At 48.3% G+C, this 24,647-nt stretch overlaps 12 protein-coding genes across 12 annotated transcripts; 5 read left to right on the top strand and 7 right to left on the bottom strand.

Annotated features, from left to right (window-relative positions):
• Positions 1–736: 736 nt before the first annotated feature.
• On the bottom strand, positions 737–1,939 carry LCP9604111_1400 (uncharacterized protein; the record flags this gene model as incomplete). Its single annotated transcript, XM_039077727.1, has 3 exons — positions 737–1,248; positions 1,316–1,844; positions 1,898–1,939. The coding sequence occupies 3 exons, from the start codon at positions 1,937–1,939 to the stop codon at positions 737–739; spliced, it is 1,083 nt and encodes a 360-aa protein (XP_038933948.1).
• Positions 1,940–2,815: 876 nt separating this feature from the next.
• LCP9604111_1399 (Hsp70 family protein) lies at positions 2,816–5,049 on the top strand (the record flags this gene model as incomplete). The annotated part of the gene is made up of 9 exons (XM_039077716.1): positions 2,816–2,876; positions 2,945–3,504; positions 3,574–3,618; positions 3,671–3,740; positions 3,794–4,137; positions 4,203–4,306; positions 4,369–4,558; positions 4,623–4,758; positions 4,841–5,049. 9 exons carry the CDS (start codon positions 2,816–2,818, stop codon positions 5,047–5,049), a joined length of 1,719 nt encoding a protein of 572 aa, XP_038933947.1.
• A 1,692-nt stretch (positions 5,050–6,741) lies between these two features.
• Positions 6,742–7,512, bottom strand: LCP9604111_1398 (uncharacterized protein; the record flags this gene model as incomplete). Its single annotated transcript, XM_039077705.1, has 1 exon — positions 6,742–7,512. The coding sequence occupies one exon, from the start codon at positions 7,510–7,512 to the stop codon at positions 6,742–6,744; it is 771 nt and encodes a 256-aa protein (XP_038933946.1).
• Positions 7,513–7,869: 357 nt separating this feature from the next.
• Positions 7,870–8,971, bottom strand: LCP9604111_1397 (ketoreductase; the record flags this gene model as incomplete). The annotated part of the gene is made up of 2 exons (XM_039077694.1): positions 7,870–8,733; positions 8,798–8,971. 2 exons carry the CDS (start codon positions 8,969–8,971, stop codon positions 7,870–7,872), a joined length of 1,038 nt encoding a protein of 345 aa, XP_038933945.1.
• A 187-nt stretch (positions 8,972–9,158) lies between these two features.
• LCP9604111_1396 (Erg28 family protein) lies at positions 9,159–9,671 on the top strand (the record flags this gene model as incomplete). Its single annotated transcript, XM_039077683.1, has 2 exons — positions 9,159–9,221; positions 9,327–9,671. The coding sequence occupies 2 exons, from the start codon at positions 9,159–9,161 to the stop codon at positions 9,669–9,671; spliced, it is 408 nt and encodes a 135-aa protein (XP_038933944.1).
• Positions 9,672–9,926: 255 nt separating this feature from the next.
• On the bottom strand, positions 9,927–11,199 carry LCP9604111_1395 (UDP-glucose:hexose-1-phosphate uridylyltransferase; the record flags this gene model as incomplete). Its single annotated transcript, XM_039077672.1, has 3 exons — positions 9,927–10,798; positions 10,855–11,039; positions 11,102–11,199. 3 exons carry the CDS (start codon positions 11,197–11,199, stop codon positions 9,927–9,929), a joined length of 1,155 nt encoding a protein of 384 aa, XP_038933943.1.
• A 700-nt stretch (positions 11,200–11,899) lies between these two features.
• On the top strand, positions 11,900–12,963 carry LCP9604111_1394 (uncharacterized protein; the record flags this gene model as incomplete). The annotated part of the gene is made up of 4 exons (XM_039077661.1): positions 11,900–11,947; positions 11,997–12,348; positions 12,410–12,802; positions 12,848–12,963. The coding sequence occupies 4 exons, from the start codon at positions 11,900–11,902 to the stop codon at positions 12,961–12,963; spliced, it is 909 nt and encodes a 302-aa protein (XP_038933942.1).
• A 227-nt stretch (positions 12,964–13,190) lies between these two features.
• On the top strand, positions 13,191–14,146 carry LCP9604111_1393 (putative DSBA family oxidoreductase; the record flags this gene model as incomplete). The annotated part of the gene is made up of 6 exons (XM_039077650.1): positions 13,191–13,224; positions 13,286–13,364; positions 13,416–13,456; positions 13,527–13,654; positions 13,707–14,023; positions 14,074–14,146. 6 exons carry the CDS (start codon positions 13,191–13,193, stop codon positions 14,144–14,146), a joined length of 672 nt encoding a protein of 223 aa, XP_038933941.1.
• Positions 14,147–14,536: 390 nt separating this feature from the next.
• LCP9604111_1391 (NAD(P)-dependent oxidoreductase) lies at positions 14,537–15,539 on the top strand (the record flags this gene model as incomplete). Its single annotated transcript, XM_039077638.1, has 2 exons — positions 14,537–14,584; positions 14,640–15,539. 2 exons carry the CDS (start codon positions 14,537–14,539, stop codon positions 15,537–15,539), a joined length of 948 nt encoding a protein of 315 aa, XP_038933939.1.
• A 237-nt stretch (positions 15,540–15,776) lies between these two features.
• LCP9604111_1390 (sugar porter family MFS transporter) lies at positions 15,777–17,592 on the bottom strand (the record flags this gene model as incomplete). Its single annotated transcript, XM_039077627.1, has 3 exons — positions 15,777–17,144; positions 17,207–17,322; positions 17,382–17,592. The coding sequence occupies 3 exons, from the start codon at positions 17,590–17,592 to the stop codon at positions 15,777–15,779; spliced, it is 1,695 nt and encodes a 564-aa protein (XP_038933938.1).
• A 3,126-nt stretch (positions 17,593–20,718) lies between these two features.
• LCP9604111_1389 (putative GTPase NOG1) lies at positions 20,719–22,973 on the bottom strand (the record flags this gene model as incomplete). The annotated part of the gene is made up of 5 exons (XM_039077616.1): positions 20,719–20,760; positions 20,820–22,507; positions 22,565–22,666; positions 22,766–22,874; positions 22,953–22,973. 5 exons carry the CDS (start codon positions 22,971–22,973, stop codon positions 20,719–20,721), a joined length of 1,962 nt encoding a protein of 653 aa, XP_038933937.1.
• A 575-nt stretch (positions 22,974–23,548) lies between these two features.
• LCP9604111_1388 (polyamine acetyltransferase) lies at positions 23,549–24,598 on the bottom strand (the record flags this gene model as incomplete). The annotated part of the gene is made up of 3 exons (XM_039077605.1): positions 23,549–23,584; positions 23,633–24,085; positions 24,206–24,598. 3 exons carry the CDS (start codon positions 24,596–24,598, stop codon positions 23,549–23,551), a joined length of 882 nt encoding a protein of 293 aa, XP_038933936.1.
• Positions 24,599–24,647: the final 49 nt, after the last annotated feature.

Genomic DNA, 24,647 nt, shown 5'->3' with positions numbered 1-24,647 from the left:
CTTTTTTGGTGATCAAATTATTGTGCTTACATGGAATAATTAAAGGTTGTTGTCGTGTTACGCCACGCGGATCACGATTCACTTGTGCTTCGGCAAGAACGTGAAATACGACAGATGTCACTCGCTGACTTACAACTATGCTGCCAGTACTAACTATACCTGGCCTAACAATATGATCCATAACATTGTTTGTTCTACCAGCTATGAGAGCATGTAGAAATAATTGAATATACATCGTAGTAGCAAAGCAGAGTATATTCCCAAGGGGTGGAGATATATATTTCTCTGTCAGAAGTGTTGCATACATTACTTTCTACACCATGAATATATCCATGAACCTACTTACATTACGCAAGTCAACCTGCTAACCTAGCCTGGCAAGCTAGTATCGGTATCGTGAGATTGCCAATTGCTACGGAAACACCACGCACAACTATAGTGTTTATCTCTTAAGTCGTCAACTACCCCTGTGGGTAATTATAGTAAAGATCATATATAGTAAAGAGAACCATTTCTCCATCTAATAGGTGCCATGGTCTAGTGGTATGACGACACATTGTGGTACAACAATGATCTGTGTTAGCCCCGGTTCGATTCCGGGTGGCGCCATTCTTTTTTATTTTGAAATATTTTTATCAACTCGCATACTGTGATAATGAGGAGGGTGCGGAGTATATTGAACAAGAAACAATACAAAAAAAGCAAACTGACAGACAAGCCAATTCCATCGAGATCATTACTGAGCTTGCTCCTCAACCACAACGTATGCTGCGGTGCTGTACTCAGTGACATACTTCTCAAGAGCACAAATGTATCTGCGAACTATCCCTGGGTAAACAACCATCAAGATCCGTTGACCATCTAGAAGGTTGCTATCCTCCTGTAGTAAATTGTATTCATGCGACTGCATCCTCTCACCGGAGGTGAAGGTCCTAGGCAACGTCGCCAGCATTTCCAAGTCAATGTGGCCTCGTATATTTCCCAATTCTGCTGCGCTTTCCATTGCCATATGGTAAATTCGGCAAAGGTCCTTGTGCCGACGGTCTGCCTCCTCCGTGCTTGATGTCTCTTTAAGTAGCCACCGGATAGGCTCACTGGAGAGAGCATTATCCACAAATTGACCGATGAATGACTGGCGGCGATCTAGATGGTAAGTTCCAAGTAGTGTGTCCGATGCCTTGCGTATATCCGTCGAGTTTGCAAGGCGGTTCGTTTCGGATCTCCATAGTGCCGCCATAAGTGGGTTGGCTGTAGCAATGAAAGATCATGGTCAACGAAACATATCTCTCTTTCGGAAGGGAAGTTGTATACATACTGGCATAGAATTGGTCATACAGATGCTTCAGACGTGCAGTGAACGTTTCATCTCCTTCGTCTGTCGGAGACATTTTCCCGTCGAAGTACCAGAAAAAGTTCACGAAAAACCTCTCAAAGATGTCTTTGTAAATCAGAGTTTCGAGAAATACCTCGAGGACTTTCTCTCGAACCAGATCTGGAAGGAGCCCCATAAGGACCTCCCACTTCTCTTGCACGCAGTATCCCGCGAGATGGCTGATGATGGTCTGTTTCTGGGTGTCGGAGAGATGGTCCACATCCTCAGGCTTGACTTTCGCGTGTTCAATGACAAATGATTGGACATCCACGGTGAATGTGAGCGTATGAAACATGTCATCTTTGTTTCCTGGCCCGGGCCAGCCCAACATACCTGCCTCGATCAGGTATTTCATCTCACGAATTTCGCGCAGGTATTCCTTATGTGTATAACGGGGATAGTCATACTTGGGATCTCTGCAGGTAGACATCTTTGCTTTCTTTTGCTGGTGTTCCACAGATAGAGTATCTTCCTTTGAGAGTGTGTTAGGCCAAACATATAGCAACAAAAGGGGCACATCTTTACCTGGGATTTCTGTTTCTTCTGTTTCGACTTAGTGGCGCCCATGGCAGAAGAAGTAATGTAATCAGAGAGAGGCGAGGAATACAAGAAAGGAAGAGGAATAATTTTCAGAGACAGCATGGTAATGTTCCATTTTATTTCTGGTTGGGAGAAACATGGCCACGCACACATTTCTTTGTTACTTCCTGGAACCGGGAGTTTTCGAATTTCACGAATACCGACATAAGCGACTCGCCACACATATTTCTTTATTCTTCTTTGGAAATTATTGGAAACGGCACTCCGTCCAGATCCACTAAACCCACATGAGAGATAAAGAAACTCTATGTGTTGAGGTTAGATGGAATTAGGGGCAACGAATCAAAAAAGACCAAAATACCTCTATGTAAGGCTAACCACACACCTTTTCTTTATTTTTCTCTGAAACCTTTTCCTCTAGAAGTAGAATATTTACGGGATTCTGCATTAGAGAAAGAAACCTCAGTTTCTGAGGTCAGATGAAATTAGGGGCGAATAATGAGAAGAAACTAGACTACAGAGTGCCTCCATGGGAGATTAGCACAACACATTTCTTTATTCTTCTCTGGAACTAATCCAGATGCTTTGAGGTAGAATAAACTGCGGCCCAATGACATGACCAAGAGAACTAATATGTCCTTCAATCTTGTAATTAGGTGGTTCTGTTTAACATCAACTTCAGTGCTTGCATGCAATGAAACATATGGTCATGTTGAAAAGACGACTGAAACAGAAACATCACCTTGGAAATCGTTGGAAATCGTTGGAACTAGCCCATCGGGAATGAGCCACGGAAGATCAAATCTATAACACCAAGGGTCTTCTAGGTCGAGTTTTCAATCCAACCTGTCCTTCCAAGCTCACTTGCAACACAGATAGAATCCATCTTGATTCCAAGGCAGTATGGAAGCTAAGCATGGGTACAAGCTTGTTGTGGGTGTGGACTACGGTACCACCTTCACAGGTAAGCAAATACATTTTCCTTCAACAAACCATTCATTTCTTTCACTAACGAATTCTCTTGGGAAATAGAAATCGCATATGTCCTTACAACTCATGCAGGCGGTCAAGCAGATATTGACAGTATCGATTTTATCAAGCAGTGGCCTCCAGATATTATTGGTCAGGCCAAAACCCCATCCCTAATTTCATATATGCAGGACGGAGGAGCCCCTCTCTGGGGCTTTGAGGTCACGCAAGATGTACGATCATATGCCTGGACGAAGCTGCTATTGGACGCAAACTTTCCAAGTAGCAGCAAGTTCGACGATACATTCCTGAAGATCGCCACTGCTTCAAAGATTCTGGAGCTGCCTGACCAGAAGGAAGCCGTGGACACTGTGCAAGATTATCTTTCTCAGATCTACACACACATCCAGAGCTATATCTCCGCCGAACTGGATCTAAGTGGAGTGCCGATCGATTTCTGGTTCACGACGCCGGCCAGCTGGTCCGAAGACACGCAGAACCTCATGCGTCAAGCAATCCAAGGAGCCGGCTTTGGAAAAAGGCCTCAACATCGAGTGTGGACCATACCGGAACCAGAGGCTGCAGCTCTTGCTGTTTTCAGTGACAAAAGGGTCAGTTTCAAGGTAAGTAAAAATTCTCAACTCGGTGTCTTCGGTTCGTTTAGCTAAACATCTTATCCATTCAACCCTTAGCCTCGTGATGGAATTCTGATCTGTGACTGTGGAGGTGGTACAGTGGTGAGATACCCGATTATACCGTTGAAACTTCATAATCTTACACTGTGATTAGGATATCACAACATACTATGTCACAGACGTTGATCCGACAATCTCCCTTGAGCAGATCACCACCGTTATGGGTAAGTTATACACAAGATTTAATTAACACGGACTGAGCACTAATACGCAACAGGGGCTAACTGTGGTGGGACTGCTATTGACAGTCGATTCTATGAACTACTGTCCACTAGAGTTGAAGGGGGATTCGATTCCCTATCCCTGAGCGAGATCCGACCAGGGAGCCGCGCCATGAAAAAGTTTGAAAGGATCAAGACTCATTTCAATAGTGCAACGAGTCAGTCTTGGCACTTTGATTTCAACTTGAATTCCCAGTCTCCCAGCCAAAGACGAGGACGTGTTGTTCTTCAAGCCGAAGATGTCCGAGACCTATACGAGCCTGTTCTGAGAAATATTTTCGACTTGATTCTGTCCCAGATCACTGCTGCAAATGAGAAGTGTGGACGGCATGTCATCAAAGTGAGCGTCTCTTTTATCCTTGCTTTGTGGGGTACTTATGAAACTAACATTATCATCTTCTATAGAAAGTTGTCTTGGTTGGCGGATTCAGCGCCTCATCCTATCTGCAGGAAAGCCTAGGATCTGCCCTCAATCGCATCGGCATTTCCGTGCTTATTCCTGAGAACCCGTGAGCGAAAATATCTTTTGGATGCTACAAAGTTAGCGAGAAGTCTAACATGTATATCAAAGGGAGGAGGCTATCGCTCGTGGGGCAGCAGTCCAAGGCCTTCGGGGCTACTCTCTTCCGACCTACAAGTGCTGGCGAAATTACGGCCTCGCATCGTTTCAAAGTTTCTCCCACCCCAATGAACCGCAATTCCTGGGATATGGGCCTAGCGCACTATCGGTGAATTTGCTCCCCTGTTGGGTGTTACGCAAGGTGTGTATTATCCAAGTGTCCGCAACCACCCTGTACGATCTGACAGATCGTTTCCAAAAAAAAGGACCAGAACTACCCAAAGGGATTTCAGTCCACCCATAGCATCCAGGTACTTCATTGGGAGCATGATCTTCTTACCAAACCCGTGGAGATTTATGAGTCCAATCTCTCAGATGCACCAGAGCGGTTTGAAAACTCCGGTAAGTCCAATGTTTTCAACCACAAAACATATGCATATCTTTATAAGCAGTGATTGGGAATGCTGAGAGAAGTTCATTATAGATGCTCATTGCATCGATTATATTCAATGTCACTTCGATCACCTTGACCTTGCCTCGTTTCCTCACCGAACCATCGCCGGACATACCGTCTATTACTTGGAGCTTTTGATCCAGGTATCTGTGTCAATGACCGATCGGGTGATACATTTCAGTGCATTTGCAAATGGTAATGTAATAGGACAAAAGGACCTGGTCATGGCCCATGATTGATAGTGGATGTATTGCTTTAGATCTGTTTGCAACCGAAGGAACTGCAGGGTTTATAGAACGTGTTGTTACTGACTGAATCAATGTTTATTCTCTTTCATTACTATTATGTATGTCTTTTTCGGTGTCTTTTATACTACATTTTTGAAGGATTTTGATACTACTATTATGTGGCTTTCATACTTGAAAAAAATTCTGGTTCAAAAACTATAGAGTTACCATTGAGCATACAGTATAACCACTCAGGGGGGTCAGCCAACAACCATAGGGACAATACAGACCGTAGTACTCCGTAATCATCCTTCTATCCTAGTGGAGACTTTTGCGGTCCGACTGTAACCATGTAACTAGTATCATTTAGGGTACATTATCATAGAGCGGTGTCGAAAGCAGTCTGAAATATTCAACGACAATATATTACATTCTCATTCAATAATCCGACCTCTGCACCTTCGCACCCGTACAATCTGGCGCCCCCTTGCCACGTTGCCACGTTTGAAAGGCCCGATCATGACTCTCGAGAATGATTTCCTTACATCCGTGCAAGGCCCGGGCATAGATGACATTGCAAGGCTTGTGGAACTATTAGGAGACGCCGGAATCTCTTCGGCGCTCTGGGGAGTAAACGCTGCTAGCTGTTATTGGGGGGGGGGGATTTCGTCCATTGGTATGTTATCCAGAGCTCTAAGAATGTTAGCAAAGGTCTATCTAACAGACAGCCAGAATATCGAGATTGTCATTAATGAAGTCAATCAAGCAAGAACATTCGAGTCATTATGCTCCAATGGGTGTCGGCCATCGCAGCTCCTATCGGATAACCCTGCGCCTTGTCTAAATGACTTTGATGAATGGCGTGGACTTGCTTTGCATTACCAGTATCACTATCGACGGCGCTTACGTATCTGCACACCTATATATGAGCTCCCTAAAACCGGAGATGCATTCAGTGACTTTTTTCTTCCGTTTATCATCGTGTATACCGCAGAACTAGTGGGGTTGCCAGCAGTTCCGCCACCATCGGCGATCAAGGCCTATACAGACAGCAAGGGCGAGATCACAAGCCAACCAAGGGACCAAAAACATCGAGAGGAAGCAGGACACCAAGACGGAAAACACCATCGTGATTATGTTTTAATCAGCTCTCTTCCTCATTATCTATTGGGCTCCCACGAATCTCAATCAAACCTTCTGATACCCGACTTTAACCGCCTTATACAGTCCAATTTGCATGTTCTCTTACAACTCGCCAATCAATCGCCTATTTGGGGTCAATATATGGTCCAGCTCTCAGAATTGGTTCACTCACCTGGTTGTGAGATGGGACCCCACTCTTTTCACGATATTGTAAAGCCGACACAAGTGAAATTTACACAGTGGGTTCAATTGGATTTGAAAGGGGAAAGTGATCAAGAAGTCTTGTGCAAGATTCTAAACGAGCATAGGGGGCAAACAGTGAACATCGGGAGCTAGAAAAATACATCCAAGCATAAGAACTGATGCCCAACATCATTGGAGTAAACCCACGATAGATTATCGAGGATGTCAGAGAAAGTTACTGATATAGGTTTCTTGGTGTGGAAAAATTCTAATAGATGCCATAAATAATCCAAGAAGATGACTTGGGAATGTCCGCTACGCCGGAAGTATGCTACCTGGAGGATAAATGCGAATATAGAGGAATGGCAAAGACATATCCTAACTACTCTGAGATGAGTTCTGATCCCCCAACCCTAACCTATCTTCAATAACCTTCACTATCTCAGTCCATTCCAACATCGCACCACTCCCCACATCCCCACAAGCTAAGACCTTCGACGACTGCGGGTGAAGAACCTCGAACCAACCTGTTTCCTCTCCCCTGCCCTCGTCTTTATTAACCCCCCACTCCTCCTCTAGCACCCCGATATGCTGGGCCGTCACTGGGTGCCGCCACATAGCCGTATTCATGGCCGGCGCAACTACTATTCGCTTTCGTTTCCCGTCAACCTGGCCATCGGTATCCCACGCCCGACATACCGATGTCAACAGGTTATCGCTTAGTCCGTTGGCGAGCTTAGCTAGTGTGTTTGCGGAAAGAGGAGCAATGACAAGGATATCTGCCCAGCGTCGGAGAGATATGTGCAAGATATCAACGCCTCGGCGCCAGGGCTCTGGTCCCCACTCAGCGTCATCATCGTACACGGCTTCCACGCCAGGGAGAAAAATGAGGGACGAGGCGGTGGGCTGCTCGGCGGACTGGCCGGCGAGGAATTGCTTGGCTTTGGTGGTGAGGATTACTCTTATTGAGAGCTTGTGGATATGCGGGGAAAGGGCGCTGATGATATTGGCTATTTTGATAGTCGCGACTGAGCCGGTTGCGGCAAGGAGGAGATGAATGCGATTGTCACAGATCGGTGTTTTTAATTCCGTGGGATTTTTGTATGAGGCGTCTTCGATGCCACTAATGAAGTGGGTTGATTGAGACATGATGAGTCTGGATATAAACTTATATGCGTCAGGTTAGTTTGATTGTAACATGCGCAGTTTCTAGCTGGTCGTCATGGATGATTGTCCACGGGGTGATAAGAGCTTATCGATAAGAATTCTACGATATCATCGGGGACGGAGTTTAGCTTTCATTTTCTTGGTATAGGATACGATGACCGTTAGGTATCAATAAATTTCACATGAGCGCTGATTATCATTTTTCTGTTTATACACTTCGTCGAACCCATCATGCATTTCGAATAATAAATTAATCACGCCCGAGAAGGGAAGCATCACTCGTAGTATGCTCCTTATACTCCACAACAACAGCAAATCGAGCAAACCAAGCCAAGCAACTCAAGTGCTCTTCTTAGCATTCTCACGCTCAGCCTTGCGGAGAGCGCGCTTGCGAATGCTCTCGTGCATAGACTTGTTCTGCCCGAGAACAAGCTTGCCCATAGTCCCAGAAACACAAGTCAGGAACCAGGCCATAATACCATGGCTCCAGTATGGTGACGAGCTATAAGCGTAGGTAGGCGAACCACCACTACGACCAATCTTCGACAGAACGGAGCGAACGAAAGCACGAGGGGTAGGGATAGAAGCTGAAGCACGACGGATCTTGGACATGGCAGAGGTAATCAGGTAGGCCTGGACAAGCTCCACATCAATTCCGTAGGGGGCCAACTCGCCGCCAAGAGCAGTAGACCAGTGCTGAAGGAAAGCCTTGCTACCGGAGTAAGTGGCGAGGAACGGAGTAGGTAGGAGACCACCGAAAGAGCCCATAGTCAGAATAAGACCGCGGCGGCGCTGTATCATGCCCGGAACGACAAGTTGAGTGACGCGCAGCGTGCCGGTGCAGTTGATGGTCACGATATCGGCCATCTCTGCGGCGGGGGTCTGGGCGAACGGAACGGGGATAGAATGGCTCAAGCCGACGTTGTTGACTAGCACGGACACATCCAGATCGGAGACAAGTTCGCCCAGCGCCTGGTAGTCGGCATCGGCGTTGCGTGAGAAATCCATGGCGAGTGTCTTGGTCTGCACCTGCGGGAACTGCTTGCTGATATCCTCTGACAGGGTTGCCAGCTTCGAGGCTGTTCGGGATACGAGCACAACGTTGAATTTCGACTTGGCCAATTGCAGCGCGAATTCCTTGCCCAGGCCGTCTGAGGCGCCTGTCACCACGGCCCAGCTACCGGGGGGACCGAACGAACGAAGCTATTTGATCATCCTAGTCAGCTTCATCCCGTTAATTTCAGGATCTGAATATCAAATTTCATACCGGTTTACCCGGAAGCACGAATAGGCTGAGAAGCACCCGCACGAACGTCCAGACCTTGCAGGCAATGACCAGTCCACCAGTCGCTAGGAGAAACAGCGCTCCATAAGTAGGTAAGCCCGGGGCAATATGGGCTGGCCATTGAGACAGGCATTCAATATGCTTCGAGATATCCATAATGAGCGAAGATATGTGAATAGCAAAAAGTTGACAGAAGAAAAAGAAAAAGTTGAGCAAACTAATGCGAGGCTTGTTGGGAATATCCACGCCAAGACTCCCGGAACATCCTCGGCGTCTCCTCGAGTCACAAGAAAAACAACCAACTCCCTTCAAACCAAACAAAAAGACAAACTCACGCTCAGAAATGGACCAATACTTAGCCTATCTGCCTCAGTCCGAGGGCCTCCTGCCCAAATGGCTCTTTTTCGTAAGTTCTACCCGTGTCCACCCCAGTCCCCATTACCACTGCCACTCCGAACCCCTAGCTACCGATGCCTCTATTCCCCCAATCTAACCACCACTCTCTATACAGGTCTCGGTCGTTTCCGCTCTTAACAGCCTGCAAGCCTACATTGCACCGAATTACACCTCTCTACTCTACAGCAATGGCACGGTTCCCGCAACTCCGCTCTCCGGCCGCATCTTCGGAACCTGGACCTTCCTCTCTGCAGTCATTCGTATGACTGCTGCTTACAACATCACGAACCCTGTCGCGTACAACCTTGGCATGTGGACGTACGGCATTGCGCTGTCTCACTTTGTTGGCGAGCTCGTCCTCGGCAATGCCTCGCTCAAGGGCCGGTTCTTGAATCCTTTGATTGTTGCGTCGGGTTCGCTGGCTTGGATGTTCACCCAGCGCGGAGCGTACCTGGGTTAAGTGCCTGATTTGGAAGAGGGGATGATCCGGCTTCAGGGGATGGTTCAATGCAATGCAACACGGAACCGATAGCTATACAGGAACGAGCATTGCAAGTTGGACCACAACTATGTATAACATAACTTACATCCGGCACAAAAGCCTTGGCGGGTAAAATAATATAATTTGCATATAGATATAGGATGAAATAGGTTTAACTCTGGTATGACCCGTCCAGAATTCATCATTTTTTTTTCTTTTTCAATTCAGAGACATTCACGAATCGATCTTCTTCCTGTACAACTCACCGCTGCAAGCCCGCAGCTTATCAGCAGCTTGCTCAGGAGTAATATCACGTTGAGGCTCCGCCATAAGCTCATAGCCAACCAAGAACTTGCGCACGGTAGCGCTTCGTAGCAGGGGCGGATAGAAATGCAAGTGCAGGTAGGATGTCTCAATCTCCTCCTCGGTACCATCAAGCGGAGCCTGGTGAATACCCATACTGTAAGGGAAGTGCGTCTCGAAGAGATTATCATAGCGACGGGTAGTCTCGGCGATCGCCTCAGCAAGCAGCATCTTATCGGCCTCGGACAAATCCACTAGTGCGCGTTTGTGCGTGCGACTGATAATCATCGTCTCAAACGGCCACGTCGCCCACCATGGACAGACAACTATAAATGCCTCGTTCTCAAACACAACGCGCTCCTGTTTGCGGCTCTCCAGCGCCGCATAGTCCTCCAGCAGGTGGCTACCGCCGTGTTGCTGGCGGTACTTAATCATCTGATTCATTTCGGCGGCGGGCTCTTCCGGCATTGAGCTGGTTGTCCAGACTTGCCCATGTGGGTGCGGGTTCGAGCACCCCATCGCCTCGCCCTTATTTTCGAAGATTTGCATGTACCGGTACTGCTCCTTTGGCTTCGTCGCGCTTGTTAAGGTGGATGTGGGTGGTAGCGTTGTTACGGGTGCGTTCTTCGCTAACGGCGAGGCCGGGGACAGGTGTGCTGCGTAGATCTCTGTCCAGGCGTTGATCACAGGCATGATCTCTCGAGGCGCCAGGTCGGCGAGGGTGAGGTTGTGCGCGGATGAGAAAGTGAGCACGTAGCACTTGCCGGTTACGGGCTCGGCTTTGAGAAATCGCGATTCGAGTTCTGTGGTTTGTGAGCTTGATACGTGTGGTACGGATGCGCTGGGCGGTTGGGCGTACCATCCTGGTTTGAGGGATTATAGGCCGCTTGTTCTTCCTTCACTGCGCTGTAGTCGTTCACGAATACGAAAGTGCTCTCATAATTGGGGTTGGTATCGCCCTGGGCGCGCTCATTCCCGGGACAGAGGTAGCATTTGGGGTCGTAACTAGGTAGGGTAGTCTTGGAGGGGCTCTCCTGTGCTCCTCTGGATTGTTGTACGATTAGCTGATTTGTTGGGAAATGTCGCTTTCTGAAAACAATACTCACTGCCAGGGACGCTTGGTTCGGTGTGGGGAGACCAGGATAGAGGAGCCACGGAGGGGGTTATATCTCCGGTGGGAGATGTCGTTGAGTACGTTGTCCATGGTTGTAGGTTGAAAACAAGAATATTGGAGGGGAGAGAAGAAGAAACTAAAAGGAAAGAGAAATGCCCGAAAACAGTTGAAAGGGTCGGGGTTGGACTTCTAATGAGGAGGCGGGGTGTCCGGAGTAGGAATGAATGTGTTAGGCCAAGTATTGTGTATAGGAGGCCACACGTGGATCTCGCCTAATGTGCTAATGGTATCGCGAAGTTTTAGAAACAATATATACTAGCATACAACGCCTTGGCATCATTTTTCCTCGGTGACCCGTACAGAAATCGGGATCCCCCCAGTTTTCGGGGAACCAGGCACGTTCGGGGGGACTGTTTGACCCAAATTGAGCCGAAAGAGGCAATTTGGTACCGCAACTAACCGTGAAGATCACAATCCCCGGGTCGTGTCCCACATAGGATGCTTGTATGTGGGTTAGCAGTGGGTTAGCAGTGGACGGTAGTGGACTGTAGTGGACTGGCACACTAAAAAGCCGGAAAAGGAAATTCATGCCCGCCTCCCGTGATATGACGTCACTTATCCCTTATCCCTTATCGTCTCTATGTCGATGTACAGCAAGACCAACAGCAATAGTGCAACTCACATACACTTGTTGTCTCTGTTCTGTTGTATTACACCTTGGAGTATACAACTAGCATAAATTGGTCTATCTTCCCAGGTTGCATCTCAATTGACACAATAATCAACCACTATGAACCCCGCTAAACCCGTGATGACCTTGGACTCGCTGCCCAACGAAGTATGTACACAGAACATACTCTGAGATACGGTCCTAAAGAGATATCTAGGTATTCATCCAAATCCTATCCGACTTCTCAACACGGGCACTTCTCCCACTCATATCAGTCAACCACCGATTCTATGCGCTGGTTTCAAGAATCCTGCACTACCGCCTGCTCCTTAGCATACCACTCAAGGAATTCAAACTGCTGCTGGAATGCTTCCATCCTAGCTCAAAACTCACCGAGCCCCACGTCTTCTGTCAATACCTTGGTACGAATGGACTGAGCGAGGGTCATGATGCCACCCACCAGCCAGGCAGAGTGACGGGGCTATACTCGCGCTTTCGCCCAGAGGTAAGCAGCGATAAAGAAGAAAAAGAACGAAGCATAAATGGTTCGAAGTCCGGTTTTTCCACAGGTAGGTGCTTCTGCTGTTGGATATGGTGGGGTTTACATGGGCTGATATGGAGGTCGAGAAGACAAGGCAGAGGATGCAGTGATACGTGAGATCACTTTAGGTGGATATGAGAATTTCTCACAGTTATGTGTGGTGGTCAATCTAGTGCAAGTCAAGCCAGGAACGTCGTTGCTGTTGAGTGCATCGACTATTGAGGATGGTATTATTCGGTTATGGAGAGAGTGGTTGCGTGGCCAAAGTAGGAGAACGAAGAAAACTACCGAGACCGACGGGGAAGGTGGCTTTGAAAAAGAGCGAATGTCTTCTGACGATATACTGTGGGTGGATATGAGCAAGACCGTTGGGTTGAAAATGCGCGTGCGGCCAAAGGCGTGGGATCCATCTTTTCCAGTGCTCATACATGAAGATGATCGGGATGATCACTCTTGGGATGGATATGAGGTTATTTTGCAAGGTCAGTTCATGGTCCAATTGAGAGGATCCTGTATTGACTTGATAGAACTTCACATTCGCTCCACGCGTTTGCTTTTGGCTGTCGAGCAGTCAAAGGAAGAGCTGAAAATCCACCAAACCAACGCAATGGTGATTGGGGCGGCCCCAATCTCAGTATCTTGAGAAAAGAATAAAATCTATATGGCAATTATATATCTTGGATTTAATTCAATATAGAACTTGACGATTCATGACAATTTGGGAAATAAGATGATCACCTCATCATCGTCGGGCAGCCTCGGTCCATCTCCACCTCGGCCCCGACCTCCACGCTATAATCAACTCCTCTTCGTTGGTAGCCTGATTGATTATACTGAGATTGAATAGAAACATATCGACTATAATTACTCATGTCTGGCAAGATTGATGCCTACATTGACTGCGGTACGCCTTCAGCTCCACCCCCTGAGATTTCATTCCTAATTGTTTATTGCCGCTTGGACAGTATCGCCATACTCATACTATGCGACGCTTTATCTACGAAGGAACCGTAAGGTTCTAGAGTCACATGGGGTTGAGGTTGAGTATGCAAATCCCTAGTTAATACATTGGATGTATGTGTGTTGATGGAACAGATTCCACCCGGTCTTTCTAGGCGGGATCAATGTTGGCTCAGGTACGCAGTATAGATCGAGAATTTCATTCGTGATTAATATTCAGACCAGGGTTACTGACACTTTGAATAGGGAATAAACCCCCCTGGTCACTCCCCGCCAAAGCAACGTATTCCAAATTCGACTCGGAGCGAGCATGTAAATACTTTGGAGTTCCGCAGATCCAAACACCAGAGTTCTTCCCAATCCTGTCAATCCTGGTATATAATCCTCTCTATATCTTCGAAATGTTCTCAGCCACTAACCAGCCAGCCCCAACGATGCATGATCTACATAAAAAACCACTTCCCACGCGAGAAGTACGAAACAACCTTCCTGTCGCTGTGGGAGTGGATGTACTACAAGGGTATCGACATCAGCAAGCCAGAAAACCTAACCGAGCTACTCCAGAGCAATGGGTACTCTGATTCGGAAGTCAGGGAGATTCTGGCTGCGGCATCAAGCCCGGAGATCAAGCAGGCTTTGACGGCTAATACGCAGATTGCTCTTGATAAGGGGGCTTATGGCGCCCCGTGGTTTTGGGTGCGAAATTCCGAAGGAAAAGGGGAGCCGTTTTTTGGTAGTGATCGGTAGGTTTTATATGGTCTTTATGCGATGTATGGGATGCTGATTGATATAGGTTTGCCTTCATGTGGATGTATCTCGGGTTGCCGTTTCAGGATATTGCGATTGCTGAGAAGTCGAGGCTTTAGGTTGGATATTATGTTTTGCGAATATCGAGTCGTATCGATTTTTCTCTAATTCTATATGCTTTTCTCAATCTGTTTTTCTAGGGCAGCTCTTGGCCACATTACACGTTTTTGTATGTCACAACTGAACCCTTGAAAAGCGAATGCAGTATTCGAACATGGAGGAATAAGTACAGGCAAGCCATGGCGAATTACCATGCAATCAACCCTTTAGCCTACTGGATACTTCGTATATATTGTCGCCCGACAATCGGCTAAGAACTGAGCCATGAGCCACTTTACCCCACACCCCACATCCCACCCGTATAAGGCCCCGATACTTCCCCGAACACCCCGAACACTCTTACACTTACAGTCTTTCTATACACATCCATCTATACCTACTACGCAATAATGGCAGGGCCTCGAGTCGCATGGATAGGTCTCGGCAACATCGGCCGAGTAAGCCAATCCGCACCGCAACCAAAAAGCAACCTCATCTAATCCGCAATCGCAGGGCATGAGCCAAAACATCGCCGAAAAAGGACCCCAAACCGGCCCCCTCCTCCTCTACAACCGCACAACCGCACGAGCAACCGCCCACGCCTCGAAACTCCCAAACGCCAAAGCCGTAACTACCCTCCCGGAAGCAGTAAACCAATCCGACCTGATCTTCACCTGCGTCGGCGACGACGCCGCCCTGGACTCAATCGTCACGGCAATCCTATCGGACCCTACAATCCCGCAAGACCTGTCCGACAAGATCTTCATCGATTGCTCGACCGTGCACCCGGATACATCGCGACAAACCGAGGCCGCCTTCAATGAGCGGGGAGCGGGGTTCGTCGCGTGTCCGGTCTTCGGGGCACCGAATATGGCAGATGCGGGACAGCTTATCGTCGTTCCGGCTGGGAAGCGTGCGGCAATTGAGAAAGTGCGACCGTTTTTCGACGGTGTCGTGTCTAAGAAGACGATTGATCTTTCGTCTGGGAGGGGAGGTGATATAGATGTTGGACGGGCGTCGACGCTGAAATTACTCGGTAACACGTTCATTCTCAATACGGTTGGTGTTCTTGCTGAGGCCCTTGTTGCCGCTGAGGCGTCTGGGCTGGGAGTTGAGCCGCTGCAAGAATGGCTTGGGCTTTTTGCGCCGGGCCCGTTTGCTAATTATGCGCAGAGGATGGTGGGCGGGGATTATTGTACCCGGGACGAGCCGCTCTTTGCAGTTGATCTTGCTAGGAAGGATCTGAGACATGCTTATGGGATTGCGAAGGAGGGAGGACTGAGGATGAAAAACGTCGAGGTTATGGATGGGCTTCTAGAGGTCGTTAAGGAGGTTAGGGGGGACAAGGGAGATGTTGCTGCTGTTTACGGGGCGGCTAGAAAGGGAGCTGGGATGGAATTCGGGAATCAATGAAGTTAATGTGAGAATTAGATCTAGTTGCGTGTCTTACAGCTGATTTGAATTAATTTGATAAGAAAATGAGATTGCTAAAACAAGCCTGGCTTGTAGCTATTAAATCATGGTCTCCCTAGGAATATGGTGGAGACTCAAATGATCCCGGAGTAGAGTTAAGTATGAACACAGAATTTTGTGAAAAAGCATCCACGCAAGCGCCGCGCGATACACGCTATCATTTCAGCCATTATCGCATTATTTCTCAGCAACCTCCTGAGGCTCGCCGTCGTGATGCTGGTGCTCACTAGTACCGGCCTCACCGTCCTTGGGGGCCTCGGTAGAAGGTCCGTGCAGGTCGGCAACGATGCCCTCGGGGGGAACCCAGCCAGCGGACTTCCAGGGCTTGACGTGGAGGATGTACATGGTGTCGACCTCTTCGAGAGTCCGGCCCTGGGTCTCATTGACGAAAAGGAAGACAACGATAACCGCTAAGAAGCAGCAGGCGGCGAAGACGTAGCCATAGCGGAAGTCGATAGTGTTGGAGATGAACGGGGTGAAGAAGGAGATCAAGAAATTCCAGGTCCAGTTGGCAGCGGTAGCAATACCCATGCAGACGGCGCGGTACTTGAAGGGGTACATTTCACCACAGATAGCCCAAACGATAGGACCCCAGGTGGTGGCGAAGCCCACAATGAAGAAGCAGGTGAAGACAATCATGGCAACACCGGCGGGGTGGGAGGAGGGGGTTTGGACCAGGATCTCGTGGCCGACGGAGGCCCAGATCATGAAACAGACAAACATCCAAGCCGCACCGTACATCAGACACTTGCGGCGACCATAGTGTTCGACGATGTACAGACCGGGCAGGGTCATACCGAAGTTGACGGCACCGAGAATGATGGAGGTGACGTAAGAGTTGCTCAGACCAATACCCTGGAAGATACTGGTTCCATAGTAGAAGATGAAGTTGGCACCGGTCAACTGTTGCAGAGACTGCAGACCAACACCGAGCAAGATACGGTGCATCATGCGGGGACCAGTGAAGACCTCTTGCCAGTGAGCCTTGCCGTGGGCAAGCTCCTCCTCATGCTTTAGCTTCATATCGGCCATCTCCTGGGCAACGACACGGTGGTTGTGGGGGACACCGTAGAGCTTGCACATAACATCGCGGGCCTCTTCGACACGACCGTGGCCATAGGCGTAACGAGGAGACTCAGGCAAGAAGAGGGTACCGATGGCAAGAATCAAGGGCCAGGCGAAGCCAATGCCCATGGTGATGCGCCATGAGGCGTCGCTCTTGAGGGTCTCGGTGCCGAAGTTGACAATGTAGGAGATGAAGATACCGAAGGCAACGAACAGCTGGAAAGCACTGACCATCGCACCACGGACCTGGCGAGGGGCAGACTCAGACTGGTACATGGGGACGACACTGGAAAGCGCACCGACACCTAGACCAGCAACCCAACGGCCAAGAGCGATTTGGTACCATTTATCAATGGTGGCAATCTGCACAATGATACCGACGATGTGGACGAGGGCCCAGAAGGAGATGGAGTACTTGCGGCCAATGCGGTCTGCAATGGGAGCAGCTACCAGGGCACCAATCATAGTTCCGATAGAGAGCTAGTATAGAGTTAGTATGAGTAAGACTTGCATGCGGGAATCCATTGACATCTCGAACGTACCAGGCCGACGATCAGACCGTTGCGAACGTTACTGAAAGCATATTCTCCAGTGGCGGCATTGTACTCGGCGAAGCGCTGTTTGAAATCGATCATGGTCGTGAAACCCGAGATTTGACCTGAGGTTCGGCTATTATTAACGTTGCATCCACAGTGGTGAGGGCTGTGTGACACTTACCAGTAGAATATCCGAAAATGAAACCACCCATGGAGACACACAGACCGAGGATGAAAGACCGCCAGGTCAGGTACTTGACGGGGCTATCATCGAGGGTGAGGTTGTCCTTCTCAGCAGTGGTCGAGTCGGCACGAGCAGGACTGGCCTGGGAGGAGACCTGGGATTCGGCCTTCCCATGCTTGATCTTATCCATGAAGGTAGAGACACCCATGATGAACAGACAGACGGGGATGATAGAAAGAAGCTGAAGAGGAAAAAGGCGAAGAGAAAGGAAGAGGAGGCACTAAATAGTTTCTGGGGGAAGTCTTGGGGGTGGCCCTTTCCCTTGGGGTTACCGTGGGTACTCCGTATGTGTAGAGTACTATGACCGGCAAAAGACGGGGGCGCGCGGATCTTAGTTTGTACTGTCCAATGAGTTTTTTGAACATGAGATGGGTGAAATGGGGTTTATAAGGTTATGAATTTTACTCCATGGGTCTAAAAGGTCTTGGCCTTTTCAATGTCTAGCGCCATATACTCCGGGTTTAGGTTCCTCTTTTTTCTTATGGTGGAGAAGGTGGAGGACGGGGGAATGTTAGGGTACCTGGAATGCACGTGAGCTGAAAACGTATTCATGTAGATGTTGTATGACTTTGTTCTAAAAATTGATTGCATTCATGATATAGTCAGAGGCTATGCAACCTTGGAACAGACAGGCCATACAATGTAAACACTTACATCAAACAATAAACAGTAACGTGTGAGCATAAAAACTAAAAGATCACCCGACCTTCTCACCACCTTCTAGAAACATACGGGATTCAGTCAGGTATACTGGGTCCTCGGTGCAAATGCGCGAATGAGAATGCGGTGCCTAGGCCGAGTGCCAGATATCGATACGTAAGAGTGACCATGATACTTCTGGTTCTGGTTCTAGTTCCTGGCGACAATGTAAAAATAATAACTCACTTCTATTAGAGTGACGTATATGTCCAGGTGGTCGCCTTCACCTCGGGTTCTAGTGCCGTGTTCACAGGGTCTACGACCGGGGTATGGATAGATTAGAAACTGTGCTGGCATGATAGATAGACGGAAACAAAGGCGACTGAAACCGGATAGATTCCCTAAAAGAGAAGGCGAAAACCAAAAAAAACAAACAAGAAAGAAATAGTAATACCAAGGTACGAGTGGGTCATAATACGTAGACTCTGCTCCCTAGCCGGGCATAGGGGCGCTGATCATAGTTAAAATTGAGAGCTCTAGAATATCTGATTGCATTTGATAGCTCAATTAGGAAAGTCAAACGAAAAACAAAGATGCTCTACACACAAAGATAGATAGTCCCATTACTTATGTATCCCTGAACAAATCCTAGTGAATCGAAACATGCTAATAAGACGAAATCCAAGCTGGGCACGGAAAAGACTACCTATAAAACCACTACCGTTAAGGCTTCGGCCGAGCCGACTCCTATGAGATGTTTCCGCTGTGTTGATCTTGTATCCACTTCTTCTCAATCGGCACACCGAATGTCCTTTCTCTGCCGAGCCGAGTGGAATCCCGAGTCGGCATAGCCGAAAACACACATGTACCGTGTACCAAAAGATATGTACCATATATATGGATTGGAACATTATAGATACTTCATGGATCTTCATGAATACAATACTTAAAGCCCTACGGAGTACTCCGTAGTCCGTAGCATGATTCCGTTTTCCCTATGATATTCGCCTTTCGGTATGTTCGTCATCGTCTTTCGCGGCATCCCTTGTTCGGCCTAGACCTAAAATGAAAATCCCCTAGAAAAAAACTCTGACCGGTATCAGGCCATTGTGAAAACAGAAAAAAACTTTGTGGACACCCTAAACCTCCTTTAGTTAGTCTCCGACTAGGAAATAAACTCAATCCAGCCTTATGTCTGTGTGAGCTGACTTTTTCGCATGTAACCCTAGATTGGACCGATTTCCGGGGCAAACCTGACCAGCCCCGCAGGCTTTGTGTATGTTATACGTGGCATAATGAACATATAGTGAGTTGAAGTATTCTGGGGTCTTTATCTAAACACAACAAATCATCTTACTGAGTATATTATACCTAATGCTGTTTGATTTAACAACCTAGGGCAAGGATTTAGAGTTTGCCTGACAGTAGATCTTTACCCCATGCCATATTAGGAACATTTGGATAAATCAAGTTCAATGAACAAATATTGGTCAGCCTTGTCTAATCTTCTGAGACACAACCATAATGACGTCTACACTATATACAATATAACTATAACGGAGTATTCCGTATATGTTGTACTTCTGTATAGCATGCCATACAACCCAAATAAGCCACCCCCGCCTCTCCCCATGAAAAGCAACTACCCCATTGCACAGGCGACAATGCTTATCTCCGATCCTTTATGACAGGAAGGCATCTTGTTCAGTTTAGCACATGTCCGATGCCGTCATTGTTTATAACCCGGTGCTCGGTTAGTTGCGGACATCCAAGGGTGGGCTGTTAACCTCGCCATATACTACATAGGATCTGCTCTGTTCTGTTCTACCATGATATTGTCAGAGAACTTGCAACTTGCAAAAGTCACCCGAGCTATCATGCTATGTATCTAGACCTAGAAGAGTGGGGGCCCCATATGTCAATGGATATTAACCCTCTAATAAGCATTATGCTTGTTGCATGCTTAAAGTTTGATTCAACTGTGCCTTCACTACTTTCGGGCTTTCCTTAACATTATTTTTCTTTCTAAGTTGTGCTACATAAATGCTAGGCTACCTTATCAAATGATCACAACCATAGGAAGAATCGTATGATTGGTGAACATTGCTATTAATAACCTTTCAGCCTTTCAGCCTTTCAGCCCACCGGTTAATGCACCTAGGGACCAATGCTTCTGAGGACGTAACCAGCTGCTCTATGTAACTAGCTAAGCACCGGCGAACTGTCTCTACCCAAGGGTGATCTTAGTTACACATTGGGGTATAAGTCCGTACGAGAAAGGCTGATTAAAAATGTAGACACTAGGATTGGAGTCTAAGTGTTGTACCACATGAAACCAAAGATCATCTGTATTGGCGGTATATGCAAGATCATCAAGTTATAGAACTTTTTCGTCCTATTGACCAGGAGAACGAACTCCCACAAATCATTACTGTGTCAAATAAACATAAATCATCCACAGTAAACAGTCGTGGAAACCAAAAATGCGCGTCAAATGAACATTTGGACGAAACTCGGAGGGGAAAAAAAATTTGAAATATTAAACGCCCAACACCATTTTGCACCCGGCATCGAAACCAATGGACAATGATTAAGAATGGGTCTCGTTGAAGCCGCATCGGCATCAGCGGGGCTTCTAACGACGATCTGTCTTGCCCATACCACGCTTTCCGGCGTACTGAAGAGAGAATAGTTAGCAAATAAACCCGAAAAAAAGGATAGTATAGAAAAACATACCAAGTGCTTGTCAAGAGAGGCGGTTGTGTGACGATCAGCCTCACCAGCACGAGCCATACGGTTCATCTTCTTCTGGCCCAACTTGGCCATACGCTCAGCCTTATCACGGTTGGTGAAGGTGGTGACACCGTCGAGACGACGATCAGTTGCAGGTGTGCTGCGGGCACGGCTCTTAGCGCGAGCAAGGGCCTTGTGTGGGTTGTCGTCGACGTCCATGGCATCGGGGTCCGCAGTAGGCTCACGGACAGACGCACGGCCGCGAGGCTGGTTGGCGGCACGGGCACGAGACCCAGCTGCGGCATTGTCGTAGCCAGCGGAGTCCAGCCCCCTGGTCATCTCGGACAGCTTCTTGGACTTTGCGCTGCGGGGGATGGCGGCGCGGTTCTTCAGCGACTTGCGCATCTTGGCTTCGTTGCGCATCAGCACGCGCTTCTCGCGGATGAGATCGGCCTTCAAGCGGTTGTCGGCGTCTTCGACGTCTTCCACGCTCTCGTCGGACTCGTAATAGCCATCGGCCTCGAGCTTCTCCTCTTCCTCCTCGAGGGCGGCGAGCTTGCTCTCGATATCCGGATCCACAAAGTCGTAGATGTTCTTGCCCTTCCACACCTCGGGAATCTTATCGTGGTTCCACTCATCGTTGCCAAGAGTGTAGTCGCGCTGCATGTCGAAGTTGTAGACACCGGCACCGCCGTTCTCCTCTTCGATATCGCGTTCCAGTCTCCGGCGGTTGGGGTCGTTCTTGTCGTACTTCTTGAGGTCCTTGACGGCCTCGGGAATGAAGGTCTCACGCAGACCACCCATGGGCTGAGCCACGTGGATACGGGACAAAACGTCGCCGAGACGGCTGCCGGGGGTGGCAGCGGTGGAGCCGGACTTGAGCTTCTGGGAGACTCGCTCAGCAAGGAGCTTGTCGCAGGCAGCGTTCTTGACGGCGGTGACACCTTCGGTGGTGGTGCAGGAAACCTGCAGCATCTCGACATCCTCTGCCTTGAGGATCTCTTGCAGCTGCTCCTGGTACTCAGGCTCCAGGTCCTCGGGACGACGCACATCAATCTTGTTAACGACAATAAACACAATTTTGTTGGCAAACAAGGGCTTGATGCTGTGGAAAAGCTTGATCTGATCGCCGACGGAATATCCACACTGCTCGGAAAGATCCATGAAGTAGAGGATAGCGGACCGCAAGTGAGCAACAGCGGTGATCGATTGCATTTCAATGGTGTTCATCTCCTCCAGAGGGTGGTCCAGAATTCCGGGGGTATCAATGGCCTGGAAACGGAGGTATTTGTAATCGAAATGGCCAACGAACAAACTCTTAGTAGTGAAAGCGTAGGGCTGAACATCAACGTCTGCGCGGGTAATATTGCGCAGGAAGCTTGACTTTCCGACGTTGGGGTATCCACAGATCAAAAGAGTACGAGTGTTGGGGTCGATCGAGGGCAGACGACCCAAGTGCTGGCGGACCTGCTCCAGGTAGACGAGAGGGTCCTTCAGACGGCGGGTGATGGTTGCCATGCGACCGAGTGCAGCGCGCTTGAGCTGCTTGCACTGGAACAAAGACTGTGCATACTTGATGAGACGGACGTAATCGCGAGAAACGGTTTCAATCAGGTGCTTGGCGGTCGAGACTTGACCAAGGGCGATACGGAAGTGGTCGGCATCATAAAGAGTGTTCATCAAATCCTTGTCTGGTGGATATTAGACCCCACCCGAGCAACCATAATCGCCATAGGAGTAAAACTTACGGAAAGGATGGATATCCTGCAGACGAGGAAATCCATCGAGGATGTGCTGGAACTTTTCACCGAAAGTCTCCTGTGTATATTTGACCTTTCTGGTGTAGAACCCTGATGGAAAGAAAATTCGATCAGAAATTGTGCTTTATCGATAACCGCGATAACTTTTTTTTGCCGATGTTGGATCAGATGAAAAGAATGTGATCATACCTCTGATACGGCTGATCTTGAAACCAGCACGAATCTGTGTGGGAAGCTGTCTCTGAGTGCGACTCAAGACAATATCCAAGAATTCCTGGTGTGTCGGCACAGGCGCAATCTACCAAGCGGTGAAAAATACATTAGCACTCTGCTCAGTCAAATCTAGCGCAAAAGGGCAGTCGGGAAATTGACTCACATCCTTCCACGTCGTCTTCATAATGGGCACAAGTCAGGAGTCAAATTAAATAATGACTCTTGAAGTAATGCCGTGAGTGAATGGGTGTTGATAGAGTGGGTTTTTCTCCATGAAAAAATTGTTGGCAGTCCTTTTTTTCTGCCGGGCGGAAGGCAAATGCGGGGACCAGGATTGGACGAACCGGGATATAGCCGAGTCACGTGATACAATATGGAACAAAATGATCGAGGGCTCGATTTCATGCCTCGAGGATTTATATATAGGATATTTGGAAGTTGATAACTATCTCTGGCCGGAATCAAACAATCATCCTCATAATAGCATTGTCGTCAACTATGGTACACATGCCCTTGTGACCGATTCGGGAAGCCCAAGCCGTTTCTGCCCAGATTCATAAAAGTAATCCCGCCCAAAGAAACTCCGTTGCTTTTCTTGTGAAAGCCCGTCTAGGATAAACCCTTGAGATGAGACAAAAACATGGATGTGTGTAATAAGAACGGGTTGAACCCGTCAGTGGTTAACATGCCCCAAGCCGAAAAGATAGAAAAAGAAGAGGGTAAATAAAGAGGGTTAAAAAAAACGACACGAAAAACTTCCTACTCCTCAAGAGGCTCGGGGCCAAACTCCAAGATCTATTTAGGGTCAGTATATATTTGCTGACAGTTAAAAAGAGAACATACCATATCGACCCAATTACCCCCACCGAACTGGCACTTGCTAGGGCCATGGGACTCGAAGCCAAATGACTCGTAGAAGGGGATCAGGTGATCGTGTACAATGATCGCGATGCGATCAGCAATCTGGGCCTCTCTAATACGGTGGATATATGACTTCATCAATGTGCTTCCGACCTGCTTGCCCTGATGCTTTGGGTCCACAGCAAGCGAATGAATGGCAATAGTGCGACCGCCTTCTTCGTGACCAACAGCTTGTCCGTCCTCAATGGACCAACGCTCGTTTTTCCAGTTGGTCGGAAGTTGCATCGACCGATCTGTCACAATGGGCTCTGAAGTGCGAGTGGCAATGATGTGTCCGACGAGCGTTGGGCGAGGTTTTGTTTCTCCTTCTGCGAGCAAAGGAAGAGTGAAGAGGCCCAGGCTGAGCTCGGGGCATCTGCTGAGACGGTAGCGGAACTATGAAATTATTAGCAATGAAGTCTCCATCCGTCTGAAGTCGCATCAATTCATATCAAGTGAGATGATTTGAATGTTGAATTGATGCTCTATGGTGTAATTGAATCCGGGTAGCCATACCTTATCGGGAGAGCAACGCTCCTGCTCGGGGAAAGCTTCCTCCACTTTCACACAATCTTCCACATTAGATATGGAGAGCAATTGAACAAAAGGATGCAGCTCATCCAGCTTTGTGCGGTTGTGGGAGGGTGGGCGGCGGAACCAGTATGGGAAATCGTTTGCGTCGTCATCCTGATCAACGGCAGAATAGTCCTCATCCAGCTCGTCCTCGTCGTCGTCCTCGTCGTCATCGACTGGAAATCCATTGGCTAATTGAATGCCAGCACGGCTCATGATACGAGCCAAATCGCTGTTAGGGTTTCCGAGAGACAAGTCGTCCGCATTAGACAACGGCCTGAGCCCGTTGTCCTGGCCGGACATGGAGTCGGAGAGGTATTCGCTCTGATCGGACATAGTGAGGATAAAGAACTTGACTGGGGTATCGAGGGTCGAGGCGGTTGGG

Source organism: Penicillium roqueforti (assembly GCF_015533775.1).
Source record: "Penicillium roqueforti strain LCP96 04111 chromosome Unknown scaffold_01, whole genome shotgun sequence".
Taxonomy (NCBI): Eukaryota; Fungi; Ascomycota; class Eurotiomycetes; order Eurotiales; family Aspergillaceae; genus Penicillium; species Penicillium roqueforti.
The sequence above is the reverse complement of the archived record's forward strand: the minus strand, read 5'-3'. Positions and strand labels throughout refer to the sequence as shown.